We start from the raw sequence: 15903 nt of genomic DNA, 5'->3' as shown, positions 1-15903 counted from the left end.
ATGGGAGCAGTGTGATGAAAGAGGCCCGGTGTGATGAATGGGGGCAGCAGTGTGATAAAGGGGGCAGCAGTATAGTTAAGGGGGCAGCAGTGTGGTGAAGGGGGCAGCAGTATGATGAAGGGGGAGCAGTGTGATGAAGGGGGAGCAGTATGATGAAATGGGAGCAGTGTGATGTAGGGGGAGCAGTGTGATGAAATGGGAGCAGTGTGATGAAAGAGGCCCGTGTGATGAATGGGGGCAGCAGTGTGATGAAGGGGGGCAGCAGTGTGATGAAGTGGGCATCAGTGTGGTGAAGGGGGCAGCAGTATGATGAAATGGGAGCAGTGTGATGAAATGTGAGCAGTGTGATGAAAGAGGCCTGGTGTGATGAATGGGGGCAGCAGTGTGATGAAGGGGGACAGCAGTGTGATAAAGGGGGCAGCAGTGTGGTTAAGGGGGCAGCAGTATGAAGAAGGGGGAGCAGTGTGATGAAGGGGGAGCAGTGTGATGAAGGGGGAGCAGTGTGATGAAATGGGAGCAGTGTGATGAAATGTGAGCAGTGTGATGAAAGAGGCCCGGTGTGATGAATGGGGGCAGCAGTGTGATGAAGGGGGGCAGCAGTGTGGTGAAGGGGGCAGCAGTGTGGTGAAGGGGGCAGCAGTATGATGAAATGGGAGCAGTGTGATGAAATGTGAGCAGTGTGATGAAAGAGGCCCGGTGTGATGAATGGGGGCAGCAGTGTGATGAAGGGGGACAGCAGTGTGATAAAGGGGGCAGCAGTGTGGTTAAGGGGGCAGCAGTGTGATGAAGGGGGAGCAGTGTGATGAAGGGGGAGCAGTGTGATGAAGGGGGCAGCAGTGAGATGAAAGGGGCAGCAGTGTGGTGAAGGGGGCAGCAGTGTGGTGAAGGGGGCAGCAGTGTGGTGAAGGGGGCAGCAGTGTGGTGAAGGGGGAGCAGTGTGATGAAATGGGAGCAGTGTGATGAAATGTGAGCAGTGTGATGAAAGATGCCCGGTGTGATGAATGGGGGCAGCAGTGTGATGAAGGGGGACAGCAGTGTGATAAAGGGGGCAGCAGTGTGGTTAAGGGGGCAGCAGTGTGATGAAGGGGGAGCAGTGTAATGAAGGGGGAGCAGTGTGATGAAATGGGAACAGTGTGATGAAAGAGGCCTGGTGTGATGAATGGGGCAGCAGTGTGATGAAGGGGGGCAGCAGTGTGATGAAGGGGGCAGCAGTTTAATGAATGGTGCAGGAGTGTGATGAAATGGGAGAAGTGTGATAAAATGGGAGCAGTGTGATGAAGGGGGAACAGTGTGATGAAGGGGGCGCAGTGATGAAGTGGGCAACAGTGGGTTGAAGGGGGAGCAGTGTGATGAAGGGGGCAGCAGTGTGAAGAAGGGGGCAGCAATGTGATGAAAGATGGCACACTGTGATGCAATGGGAGCAGTGTGATGAAATGGGAGCAGTGTGATAAAGGGGGAGCAGTGTCTGTAGCATATCTGTTATTTGTTGCTCTTATTGTTGTGATTTCATAGCTTTATAGTGTTTTACTTAAAATAAAGTAAAGAACAAACCTGACCAACTTGTGTTCTAAAATACATTAATTTGTGAGACACAGTGTTGTAGGGCACAGGGCCTACAGGAGTCTACTATCTTACTTAGTATGATTAGTGTTCAGTGTTTCTCACTATCTGTTAATATTGGTTAAGTACAGTATTACCAGGTGTACAGTGCCATTGCTCTTCTTATCTATCCTGTATGTAGTCCTCCATATCTGTTTATATTTTGTATGATCTGTGCTGTCTAATGTATCATGTAGCTATTGTTGATGCTGTATTAAAAACATGTGTTGCTTATTTTCAAGCTAATACATTTATAAATGTTTATATAACTACATTCTTGGTGTTTATACACAGTTATATTGTACCTATAGGTTTCCCCTTCCACACTCTCTGCAAAGTGATTTAACTTCTCTAAAACTGTTTCTGCAAAGTTCCCAGCATAGAAAGTCTTCTATTGTCTTATAGAACAATGAGGGCCTGATTCATTAAGCAAAGTAAGGCAAAAAAAATGAGTACGTATTCTCCTGGACATAACTATGTTACAATGCAAGAGGTGCAAATTAGTTTATTATTTGGCACAAAAGTTAAATACTGTCTGGTTTTTTTCATGCAGCACACAAATACTTAGCTTATTTGTACACTGAAATTTAACGTTGAACTAGGTGGATATGCACTACCACAACTATAAGTCTGTCATCACATTTTAAATGTACTCATTTTTTTGCTTACTTTCTTTAATGTATATCCTCTGAGTGGCAGCTTTTCATGCCCAGGGCATATTATTTATTCGTTGCTTGTTCTGTTACTAAATCTGCTTTTCCATGTTTTAGGAATCCAAGTGGCCCTGTTTGTTTGGATTCATTCTGATACCTGCCGTGATACAAATAGCAGTTTTACCATTCTTCCCAGAAAGTCCGCGATACCTTTTGCTAGAAAAACAGGACACCAAGAGAGCTGAAAAAGGTATGTCACTGCGGAATGATCTATTAATGTGAGGTGTCACAGACATGGACAGATTCAGTTTATCTAGCCTTGTTGTCATGGCAACTGTTATGAGAAGTGACAGGTGCACATTATTTTTCACTTTAAAATCCAAACAGCTTAAATGCTTGAATCGTGTCGTCTGCGGAAACTTTATTAGCACATTGAAAGTGGACTTCTCACCTTGACATCCAGCTAGAGCAGCAATATTGTGAGCTGAACAAATATTGATGAAAATGCTACTTATCAATTTGCTAGGAACTAGTGCCTCGTGCCTCATGCCTCAGCCATCGCAATACTTCCTAGTGAATTTATAGAATGAATATATTGAATAAAAGTGCAAAACGCACTTTGGTGTTGCTTTGCACCTCAAGTTGTGTAGGAACAGATAGATGTTCTACCAAAGCACTCAAGTTTGTGGAGGAACAGAGGTTTGCAGGAGCAGAAGGCAGACAGAGGTTGCTTGTTGCAAATTATGGAGTAGGTGCACTGGGGAGTGATGACAGTTGCTTATACATGGTAGGACACCTGGTTGCAATCAGGACTAGCTGTAAAAAATAGTTATATGTATAGTAGACATTCATAACATCATAATAAATGTATTTTATTGTAAAAAAAAAAACGTTATAGTCATTAATGACTATGGGCCTGATTCATTAAGGATCTTAACTTAAGAAGCTTCTTAGTTCAGTCTCCTTGACAAAACCATGTTACAATGCAAGGGTTGCAAATTAGTATTCTGTTTTGCACATAAGTTAAATACTGACTGTTTTTTCATGTAGCACACAAATACTTGATAGCTTATTTGTACACTGAAATTTAAAGTTGATATTTGTGTGTTACATGAAAAAACAGTCAGTATTTAACTTATGTGCAAAACAGAACACTAATTTTGTATTGTCTGTTAGAGCAGAGCAGACCTAAACCTGTATTCATCAACAAACATATCTTCTTTACATCCGCTCCTTGTTGAATGCGGACCTGTGTATGTCCGATTTCTGTGCATGACTTAATGAATCGGGTACATTGAGTTTGAGTACATATATGTCAGATATTTCTTGTGTGTTCTTCACCGTGGCTTCTTCCCATCTGACAGTAATTCTTGGAATAATGTCTGAATTTACATTTAATATTGAGAATAACACACAGCAGATTTTTTTGATGAACTGTGCAGTTCAGTGTATTTATCGTTGACACTTTAGTGAAGATATGTCATTTTATTGTGTAGTATATTGCAGCAATGGCCAACCCATGGCACGCTGCCTGTTGCTGAACCTATGATGATTAACCATTCTGTAGTGATAACCAGGGCCGGACTGGGACTAAAAATCAGCCCTGGCATTTCAAGCATACAGGCCCATCTCTGTTGATGAGCATGAAAAAACTGGGTGCCGCTAAGGGCGTGGCCACATTATGCAGGGGGCGTGGTCAACATGGGGCATTGATACATACATTACATACATTATAATAAAACATTACATTTATCAGGCCCTCCCTATCATGCCACCCCTCCACCCCAGAAGCACATTACAACACCCTGAGTCCACTGTACTTATCTATGCTTCTGATGCTGCTGACATCCATCAGAGTGGGAATGTCCTGTAGAGTGAGCAGGGAAACTCTTAGTCTCACAAGATTAATAAATCTCATGAGACTTAGAGCTCCTCGGCTTGCTCTGCAGGCTGTGTCCTGTCGGGGAACTGGGAGTAGCTATCCGCTCCCTCCTGCTAACCAGAGCTGGACTTAGTCTCAGGGGGCCCTAGGCACTTAAGACAGGGGGCTCCTATTATGTAATATGGTTATTAGACACATTTTCAACAAATACATAGGCAATACTGTGAGCACTACTGTTAGGTGCCCACAGTTCTGCCTTCACAAGCAGTACAATGTGAAGTAGGACATACCTCCCAATTGTCCTTGCAGTCAGACCAAATCCTGACTAAGCGGGACAGTCACCCACCAAATTCAGGACAGTTGGCAGACTGTCCTGCTCTCTCTTACCTGTCTTGTCATTGTCACCACTTGTGGCTGCTGGTGTCTTTAGATCAGTTGCTGCTTGTCTGGATCCTGGCATGTTGGGGGCCCTATTTGGAAAAAAATGGGTACATGAAAGTTAGAAAACTCCAAACAGCACCGGTGTTAACACAATATAGCACCCACGTTATAAAATTAGGCCTCACTCCAGCCCCAATATTAAAATAATAGTATTCCAATTTAATAAATAAATCTATTTCCCTCCCTCCAAACAACCTCAGCAAGAAATTAAATAGCATTTATGTTTAATAAAAATAACCATTTCCCACAAACATCCCTGGCATTAAATAATTCATAATCACATTTAATAATTAGACCTCATTTTCTCCAAACAGCCCCACATTCACTTAATAGCACACATTATAGTCATAAACTGTCCCCCACACACATTATAGTCATATATTGTCCCCCACACACATTGGCCATTTTTATTTCCCCCCTCCTACAGCCATTGCTCCCCCCCTGCAGACATTTTCAATCACCCCCTCTCCCCCCCACAGACATTTATTGCCCCTCTTCCCCCCCCCCCGCACACATGTTCCGTTTCTCTCCCCCCCTGCACACATGTTCCGTTTCTCTCCCCCCTGCACACATATTCCGTTTCTCTTCCCCCCCTGCACACATATTCCGTTTCTCTCCCCCCCTGCACACATATTCCGTTTCTCTCCCCCCCCCCCTCCCTGCGCACATATTCCGTTTCTCTCCCCCCCTCCCTGCACACATTATGCGTTTGTCTCCCCCCCCTTCCTGCACACATATTCCGTTTGTCTCCCCCCCTCCCTGCACACATATTCCGTTTGTCTCCCCCCCCTCCCTGCACACATATTCCGTTTGTCTCCCCCCCCCCCCTGCACACATATTCCGTTTGTCTCCCCCCCCCTCCCTGCACACATATTCCGTTTGTCTCCCCCCCCCCCTGCACACATATTCCGTTTGTCTCCCCCCCTCCCTGCACACATATTCCGTTTGTCTCCCCCCCCTCCCTGCACACATATTCCGTTTGTCTCCCCTTCCTCTTTGCACACATATTCTGTTTGTCTCCCCCCCCCTCCCTGCACACATATTCCGTTTGTCTCCCCCCCCCCTCCCTGCACACATATTCCGTTTCTCTCCCCCCCCTGCACACATATTCCGTTTCTCTCCCCCCCCTCCCTGCGCACATATTCCGTTTCTCTCCCCCCCTCCCTGCACACATTATGCGTTTGTCTCCCCCCCTTCCTGCACACATATTCCGTTTGTCTCCCCCCCTCCCTGCACACATATTCCGTTTGTCTCCCCCCCCTCCCTGCACACATATTCCGTTTGTCTCCCCCCCCCCTGCACACATATTCCGTTTGTCTCCCCCCCCTCCCTGCACACATATTCCGTTTGTCTCCCCCCCCCCCTGCACACATATTCCGTTTGTCTCCCCCCCTCCCTGCACACATATTCCGTTTGTCTCCCCCCCCTCCCTGCACACATATTCCGTTTGTCTCCCCTTCCTCTTTGCACACATATTCTGTTTGTCTCCCCCCCCCTCCCTGCACACATATTCCGTTTGTCTCCCCCCCCCCCTCCCTGCACACATATTCCGTTTGTCTCCCCCCCCTCCCTGCACACATATTCCGTTTGTCTCCCCCCCTCCCTGCACACATATTCCGTTTGTCTCCCCCCCCTCCCTGCACACATATTCCGTTTGTCTCCCCCCCCTCTTTGCACACATATTCCGTTTGTCTCCCCCCCCCCCTGCACACATATTCCGTTTGTCTCCCCCCCCTCTTTGCACACATATTCCGTTTGTCTCCCCCCCCCCCTGCACACATATTCCGTTTGTCTCCCCACCCCCCCTGCACACATATTCCGTTTGTCTCCCCCCCTCCCTGCACACATATTCCGTTTGTCTCCCCCCCCCCTCCCTGCACACATATTCCGTTTGTCTCCCCCCCCCCCCTGCACACATATTCCGTTTGTCTCCCCCCCCCCCTGCACACATATTCCGTTTGTCTCCCCCCCCTCTTTGCACACATATTCTCTACACTTACCAAAGCACTGACAGCTGGCCTCCACTGCAGCTAGTCCTACGCGGGAGCCGGGCCGGCGCACAGAGCCGTCATGACGTGTGACGTCATGACGGCTACACACAAAGGTGAAAAAAAATTTTTTTTTATTTAATCGGTGTATCGCGGGGACCGGACCGGCCCACACTGCCATCGGCCCTTCTGGCATTTGCCAGAAGTGCCAGATGGCCAGTCCGGCCCTGGTGATAACAAAGCATATATTTGCACCCACACAGGCCAATATGCACCCATTGCCTAGCAATGCTGTGTTAGCTCAGTTCCACACCTTTGTACTGTATTTACAAATAAATCTGATACAATAAGGAATTTGACCCGCTGGTCAGAAATTGTCTGTCTTACCTGCGCCCACGGCAATTGGCCTCAGCTGTGTTTACCAATTTCACTCTTGATTTGCATCCTTCAAGAAGTCTCTCTGATTGATGTAATAGAGCCAATTTGCCTTCTTTTCTCTTTCACTTGACATTCAGAAGCGGACGAAGTGAAAAAAAAAAGAGCCATACTTGTGATGCCATATTTTTGATTAAGAATAAGATTTGACAAGGATTAAAATGGCCCATGGCTTTTCTCGTCTGCTTGAAGAAGTGCACTTATTTTTGTAATTATTAACTGCTGCCAGCAGCGTCGGACTGGGCCGCCGGTGGACCGGGAAATCCACCGGTAGGCCCTGATGGCAGATAGCTCCGCCCTCCTCCGTGGTGGGGCGGGGCTAAAAAAATGATTCTTGTGTCGGTGGGGGCCGGGAGCTAGGTGCCGCGCGGCGGGGTCAGCGTGGCAGTGGGTGGCTGGCCCCTCCTCAGGGACCAGTCACTTTCGCTAAACAGGAAACAGGAAGTAGCGTGCGTTTCACCGTGGAACGCACGTTACTTCCTGTTTTGCTTTTGATCGCACAGCAAGCATGTGAGATGCAGCAATAAGGTAAGTGTGAATGAAAGATGGCCCTGCTATTTGTGTGAGAGACAGGGGAGGGGGGCCTGCTATTTGTGTGAGAGACAGGGGAGGGGGGCCTGCTATTTGTGTGAGAGACAGGGGAGGGGGGCCCTGCTATACTGTGTGAGAGACAGGGGACGGGGGTGCCCTGCTATTTGTGTGAGAGACAGGGGAGGGGGGCCTGCTATACTGTGTGAGAGACAGGGGAGGGGGGCCCTGCTATACTGTGTGAGAGACAGGGGACGGGGGTGCCCTGCTATTTGTGTGAGAGACAGGGGAGGGGGGCCTGCTATACTGTGTGAGAGACAGGGGAGGGGGGGCCTGCTATACTGTGTGAGAGACAGGGGACGGGGGGCCTGCTATACTGTGTGAGAGACAGGGGAGGGGGGGCCTGCTATACTGTGTGAGAGACAGGGGACGGGGGTGCCCTGCTATTTGTGTGAGAGACAGGGGAGGGGGGCCTGCTATTTGTGTGGGAGACAGGGGAGGGGGGCCTGCTATACTGTGTGAGAGACAGGGGAGGGGGGCCCTGCTATACTGTGTGAGAGACAGGGGACGGGGGTGCCCTGCTATTTGTGTGAGAGACAGGGGAGGGGGGCCTGCTATACTGTGTGAGAGACAGGGGAGGGGGGGCCTGCTATACTGTGTGAGAGACAGGGGACGGGGGTGCCCTGCTATTTGTGTGAGAGACAGGGGAGGGGGGCCTGCTATACTGTGTGAGAGACAGGGGAGGGGGGGCCTGCTATACTGTGTGAGAGACAGGGGAGGGGGGGCCTGCTATTTGTGTGAGTGACAGGGGAGGGGGGCCCTGCTATACTGTGTGAGAGACAGGGGAGGGGGGGCCTGCTATTTGTGTGAGTGACAGGGGAGGGGGGGCCTGCTATACTGTGTGAATGAAATGGGAGGGGGGGGCCACAATATGGTGTGAATGAAAGGAGTGTGGGCTGCTATAATGAGGGAATGTTTTTTTTAATATAATGTGTGATATGAGGGAAAGGAGTGGGGTTGCCTTAATAGTACATGGGTAGGAGATAGGCTATTAATTTAATGGTGGAGTTTAGGTGGGGGCTAATTATTTAATGGGAGCTATTTTATTTGTGGGGTGATGGTGGGGCAATTTAATTTATTTTGGTGGGCTATTTAATTTAAGAGTGGGGCCTATTAAATTAAGATGGGGTGACAGACCTTTAATTTAATCCTGGGGTGGTTTAGGTGCTATTGATTGAATGTGGGGCTGAGTTTGAGGAGCACGAGGTCTATTTATTAAATGTGAATATGAATTATTTAATGGCAGTGCCTGTTGTGGGAAATAGGTATATGTATTATATGTAAATGATATTCATTTATTGCTGGGGCTGTTTGGAGGGAGGGAAATAGGTTTATTTATTAAGTGAGAATACTCTATCTTTAATGTTGGGGCTGGAGGAAGGCCTAAGTATTAATTGTGGGTGCTATAGATTTTACGCCGGGGCTGGTTGGAATTTTCTAAATGTACCCATTTTTTTTTCAAAATAGGGCACCCAACATTCCGGGATCCAGACAAGTCGCAACTTAAGAAACCAGCAGCCACAGGTGGTGACAAGAACAGGTAGGACAGTCTGTCAAATGTTCTGATTCTAGTGGGACAATCCAGATTTTTGGTGACTGTTCTACCCAATCTAAGGGGGAGGTCAAGACTGTGTACTCTTTATATACACACTGCATTCTTTATATACTACACTATGATGCTAGCTGTCCTTCATGGGCTGACCACTCCCCCCTCTAGTGTCAGGCCACGCCTCTATGATGCTGGCCACACCCCCTCTGGTGGGCCCCTAGCTTTGCAGTCCCCCGGTGGGCCCTTCATGCCCCAGTCCGACACTGGCTGCCAGGCATCTCAATTAGGTAACTGTTTTTTTTTTTAGAATGTTTATATGTTTTTTTGCCTTGTTGTGTTCATGTTTTGCAAATATTTGCATATCGTGCTGGTGCCAAAACAATCATTACTTTGTCAGTGATCTGATTTGCTTTTGTAACCCATTGTTTGCCTGGTTGGTGGTGTATTAACCAGCGTTCCCCTGCTCATTCAGGCTTAGTAACAGCAAAGTGTGTAATGCGCAGACAGGGCAAATCATTTTGCGCCCTCCTCTTTTATTAGTTATTTGTTCATTCAATAATGCTTTTTCTTTTAATACAAATCATATAATACACTTTACTAAAGAGAGTAATACAAATAAATACTTTAAACTGCAAACATTAATTGCTATATGAATAATATAAATGAAGAATATGTATTCTTTGTAATAAGATTTTCAATTTTTGGCAAATTAGTTTGGTTGTGTCCCCTCCTTCATCACACTGTGCCCCCTCCTGACTGCACTGCGCCCCCTCCTCATTGCACTGTGCCCCCTTTTGATCACACTGTGCCCCCTTTTGATCACACTGTGCCCCTTCATCATCACACTGTGCACCTTTATCACACTGTGTACTCTCCTCCATCACACTGTGCCCTCTCCTCATACCACTGCTGCCGGCTTCTCATCCACACATCCCTCTTTCATCAAGAGGGGGACGTTGCTGTCCCACTCCTACTTTATCAACATTGCTGTCCCCCGCCTTTTTACACATACCGTCCCCCTCCTTTTTCCACATTACCGTTGCCCTCCCCCCTCCATTATTTACTTACCTTTCTATGACCTTCTTTCCTTCTCTTTTCTTCTCTCTTCTCTTCTTCCGTCTTCTTTTCTCGCTGGCTCGGTCAGCGGCTCCTCTCTGCGCCGCTCTTTACTGCCAGTGTCGGGACGTGATGACGTCAGTGAGAAGGGAGCAGAGGGGAGGGGGGGAAAGGGTGCCGGATGCCGCCGGGTTTTTTTTTCTAATTTTTTATTTATTGTGCCGGTGGATAAGTGGGGACCGCAGGCGGTGGGGAGCGCCCCTTAGTATTGGCACCCCCTGCCTTGCTTACCCCACTTACCGCGTTCCGCCGACCCTGTGCGCAGATGTAGCAGTGTAGAGTTACCAGTATTGAAATGAATGGGCACCAAGATCTCTGGTTTCATGAATATGAATGAGATAAATCTTCATTTACATCTTTCAACGTCACTCTCCAGCACAGTTCCCTTTGTTACCTAGGCAGTAATTTAATTTGGCATAAGAGCTGACACTCTCATGTAGTGGGGCTATCACTTTATCTCACTCACCCCTCTGCCTCTACATAGCTCTGGTTTCATTAGAGTACTCACATGCCTCCTGTTACCTTACTCAATTCATGGCTACAAGTGAGGTAGCTGTAAGTACAGCCTCACACCTGCCTGGTGCCTCTCAGAGCAAACACTCACACTCACCACTTGATCTGGAACAGGTTAGCAGCCTTCTGCCCTGTCTCGGTCTTAACATTTTGGAATTTCCACAGCCTCGCTGGCCTCTGGCTGCATCTCAGAGCCTCCCTTTTGGAACTTGGACATACCCGCACACATGCCTCCCAACTGTCCCAATTTAGGTGGGACCATCCCGATTTTAGGCCTCTGTCCCGCTGTCCTACCTGGGGACATGTTTGTCCTATGGGTAGGAATGTTGGGAGGTACCTTCTGTACCTCGCACCTGACATTGGTTCAGCATACTCGACAGGCAAGAGTTGACGATACAGCTTAGCCTCTAAAGCTGAAGCTCACCTCAGAACACGAGTCACTCTGCAGGGTTAATAAGAAATCAGAAGCACCTATCTGACCCTTCCACTTAGTCACTAGAAGGCAGCTAAGGAACGTGTAATTTTTGATGAATGACAGAAGTGCACAGTCAAAATTGAACAGTGCATTTTGCCTCAGTATATTATTCATAACTGTTATCAATGTTTATTTTGTTATCCTATAAGTTGAGAAACAAATCTAGAGAGAAGCTAATGCTATTTGTTTGTTTATTCATTATTTTCAAGTTTAAGCTCATAAAAGGAATCCTAAACATATTTTTTAAATATCAAGCTTTTCATTAAATAAAACATTTGGGGCTATAGTTACTAAAAATCGGTTTTAAACCGCCGCACATCACCAGAGGTTTCCAAACCACCGCACAATTACTATAGGGAGGTTTGAGTCTGGAATGTTAAAGTCAAAACCACCAGAAAAATGGCAGGGTTTTTCTTAGGTTTGCTTCTGCTAGATAACTCAAACAACATGGGTGCAAGTGCATTCTGGCACTTGTAGTACAACATGTATGCAGTATAAATGGTGTCCATGAAATAATAAGTGTTGTCCCCATCATAAATAAGTATTGCTCACATTAGCAATCAAATAATTGTCTCCTTAATATAAATATATATTCATATTGCCCCATAGTATAATAATATAATAATATTGCCCCCTTGAAGTAATTAAAAATTAAATTTGCCCGCATACATTCATTATAAAATAATTTTGCCCCCTTTATCAAAAAATAATAATTGCCCCCACAATTCAATGGTCTCTTATATTGTAAATGACAAGATAACACAAACAGCATGAACTTTGAGCAACCTCACAACCAACGCTTTATTCTGGCAAATTTTCTAGTGTTTTCTTCTGACCGTTTGTTAAACCGAAGTTTAGTAAATCTGACCGTTTGTATTTTTATCATGTTAAAAATGAGGATGGTGATTTGCAATGTGGCACTTTATTAAACTTCAGGCAGTTTTCAAGTAATTTGGCCTTTAGTAAATCCAGCGGTTTTGAAACCGCTGGAAAATCCGCCTAAAATAGGGGGTTTAACAAATCGCCCCTTTGTAAATCGAGCCCTTGATTGTTTTTTACTTGTGCTAACTACAGACATACCTTATGGTACATAGGCAAACTGAGGGGGTTCCCTAGTGCCTTGAAACCCCCCTCCAATCCTGGGGCACTATATAATTGAGGTGGCTGGACCCTGCCCCCGCTTCACACGGCTCTGCTTGAAAAGGGAGAGCTGCGTAAACCTAACAGTAGTGCACGCAGCATTGCCCATGTATATTATGGGGATAGGAAGAATTGGAGCCACGCCCCCATGCATGCTGGTCACGCCCACTGGTGGCATGGTGTGGAAACCCCCCTCTACAAATCCTGAGTTTGCCCCTGTGGTAGGTGAGTCTACAACTAACAAACTGCAGGGATTTTACTGTAGGGGGAGCTGACCTTTAACTCTAAAACATGGACAAAGAACAGTGGCCAACACAGTGGCCTAGTGGTTAGCACTTCTGCCTCACAGCACTGGGGTCATGAGTTCGATTCCCGACCATGGCCTTATCTGTGTGGAGTTTGTGTGTTCTCCCTGTGTTTGCGTGGGTTTCCTCCGGGTGCTCCAGTTTCCTCCCACACTCCAAAAACATACTGGTAGGTTAATTGGCTGCTATCAAAATTGACCCTATTGTCTGTCTGTCTGTGTGTGAGTGTGTGTCTATATTAGGGAACTTAGACTGTAAGCTCCAATGGGGCAGGGACTGATGTGAATGAGTTCTCTGTACAGCGCTGCAGAATTAGTGGCGATATATAAATAAATTATGATGATGATGATGAGTTATTAAATGGGTCTATTTATCATAGGGAGAAGAGCTCTAATTAGCTATTGCCAGGTATCGCCATCGATTGCCTTTACCGGCTGCCTCTTGTGATCTGTGAGAAGGATTGAGGAGCAACCAGTACCACCACAATCTCTCCTATGCATGCTTTTTGTTAATAAGAGATTTATTTATCATTAAGCAGCTATATCACTCGTTATGTAGTGTTACAAATCACAGCAATACATAATGCAGTACCTCTGCAATTTATTATGGCTTGTCCAGGAACCATAGCGATCATGCACATAGTTTTTACTGTTCAACGGCAACCAAGCGCTATCGGCGAATGCTAAAGGTGCAGTGCGCAGCTAAAGTTCACACATGTGCATAGGATTGTACAAAGCCATTCTGGGTTCAGTGGACCCCATAGACACAGGTAAGCTAACGCAATCCTGAAATGGCGTTAGTTTGCAGCAAAAAGTAAATTCAGTAAATTTCTTACATCACAGTCCCCATAAAGTTCTATGCGGTAACCCATGAAAAGTAATGCAGGAGAAATCTCTGTTTCCTTCGTTTCTTATGGCTGACCGCACTGTCATTAGAGAGGGAGATAATATATTTAACAAAAAATGGTGAAAGAGAAGGATGAGCTGCAAGCATGTGTCATTCTTACATAATCTACTTTTGCATCTTATGAAGAGTACAATCGTTATAGCAAATGTCAAATAAGGGTAGGAGGTGTGCAGATTGTAAATAATAAAGGTATTCCTATGAACATGTGCCATTCAAAGACATCTAACTCTTCTTTTTTCCTTTCTACGAATAATTTTTTTTTGGTTATTGGTTTGTAAACCTCTTTAGAATTTGGAGAACATTGGTCAGCAACTACAACCCAAAGACACACAAATATTACATATCCCCCACAGTCCCATTTTCTCATGGGACAATACACTTTTTACATAGAGGTCTGGAGCTGGTCTGGCGTATGAATCATCATCATCATCATCAGTAGCAGCTATTTATATAGCACCACTAATTCGGAAGCGCTGTACAGAGAACTCACTCACATAAGTCCCTGCCCCATTGGAGCTTACAGTCTAAGGGCCTGATTCATTAAGGATCTTAAATGAAGAGGTATCTTATTTCAGTTGCCTGGACAAAACCATGTTACAATGCAAAGGGTGCAAACTAGTTTTCTGTTTTGCACATAAGTTAAATACTGACTGTTTTTTCATGTAGCGCACAAATACTTGATAGCTTATTTGTACACTGAAATTTAAAGTTGATATTTGTGTGCTACATGAAAAAACAGTTAGTATTTAACTTATGTGCAAAACAGAAAACTAGTTTGCACCCCTTGCATTGTAACATGGTTTTGTCCAGGAGACTGAAATAAGATACCTCTTCATTTAAGATCCTTAATGAATCAGGCCTTAAATTCCCTAACACACACACACACAGGCAGAGACAGGCCTTGCATATGTGCAGACTATGGTTAGTGAATTTGTTATACTACAATGCAAGAAGGAAATGATTGTATTCAGTGCTAGATTTGTGGTGAAGGTATCTGCCCTTTCTGCCTCCCCTCAGCCCGAATGTATGTGAGGTTAATAATGCAGTTTTCTATTCATGACATTTTTTCTTTGAAATACATATTGAAAAATATATTTATAGCAATGTTGCAAAGGCTGTCATTCCAGTCCTACATGTTTCAGTCCCCCATCACTCATATATTGGTATAAACGGATAGATTACTATATGTTGATGGATGATCTGATTACTTCTGCAAATGATAAATCCTCTGACTCTGTAACCACATTGCTCCAATGGTTGGAATTCAAAGACTGATTGCTATTATTATTACCACTTATTTATATAGCGCCACTAATTCCGCAGCGCTGTACAAAGAACTCACTCACATCAGTCACTGCCCCATGGGGGCTTACAGTCTAAATCCCCTAACATAGACACACTAGGGTCAATTTGATAGCAGACAATTAACCTACCAGTATGTTTTTGGAGTGTGGGAGGAAACCGGAGCACCCGGAGGAAACCTACGCAAACACGGGGAGAACATAGAAACTCCTCACAGATAAGGCCATGGTCAGGAATTGAACTCATGACCCCAGTGCTGTAGGGCAGAAGTGCTAACCACTGAGCCACCGGGCTGCCCACAAAGGCTATATGTCTGAGGTCGATTCCAGCCGTTGAGGTTTTGGTTTTTAGGAGTCTGTTGTTCATCCCAACTTTTTCTCCTATCCCTTCACATCAATTCAAACCTACTTGAGCTTTTTTTTAATACTTTTATTCAACTACGAACAGTCCTCCCCAACAACCTCCCCCCCCTTTTTTTCTCTTTTTTGTTTCTCTCCCTCTTCCTCTCCTCCCCTCCCCATCCTTTTCTTCTCATTCTCTTTATTTGACCCTCAATGTTCACATATGTTTTATGTTTTTGGTTTTGTTGTATTTTCTAATAACATTGGAAAGTCTATATACAAATGTTTTCCAAGGTGTGCTTTCAATAAGCAAAGTTTAAACAAATGAAAAAAAATGTAGTTTGACATGCACGCTATTTGTATACGGTAGCACTGCAGCCTTGAATTTGTAAGACACGCTTTCATTGTTCTGTATTTTCATTATTTAATCCAAATTTATGAAATCACAATATACTTTTATTTCCTCATGAAAGACCAATGTCAGGCAGCTTGTTATATTACTAATTGATGTTGCAGCTGAATAAAATGTCACCTTCATTCTTGGTAGCTACAATACCAATAACAGAAAAGTTATTATAATTTATTCTAAAGTCATTTTCTCATTACTTAGAGATAGCGTTGATAAAGTTTCTAGAAAGAAAAAGTGAGGTGTCCATAGCAACCAATCAGA

At 45.2% G+C, this 15903-nt stretch overlaps 1 protein-coding gene across 3 annotated transcripts in view; it reads left to right on the top strand.

Annotated features, from left to right (window-relative positions):
- The window catches only part of SLC2A9 (solute carrier family 2 member 9), a 326349-nt gene that overhangs the window by 112129 nt on the left and 198317 nt on the right, over nt 1–15903 (top strand). For all 3 annotated transcript variants that reach the window (XM_075194663.1, XM_075194664.1, XM_075194662.1), the window contains exon 8: nt 2370–2502. In XM_075194663.1, coding sequence (XP_075050764.1) covers nt 2370–2502 — 133 coding nt within the window. The remainder of the gene's footprint in view (nt 1–2369; nt 2503–15903) is intronic.

This window comes from Mixophyes fleayi, chromosome 1 (assembly GCF_038048845.1).
Source record: "Mixophyes fleayi isolate aMixFle1 chromosome 1, aMixFle1.hap1, whole genome shotgun sequence".
NCBI classification, from domain to species: domain Eukaryota; kingdom Metazoa; phylum Chordata; class Amphibia; order Anura; family Limnodynastidae; genus Mixophyes; species Mixophyes fleayi.
This window is presented reverse-complemented; position numbering and strand designations above follow the sequence as displayed.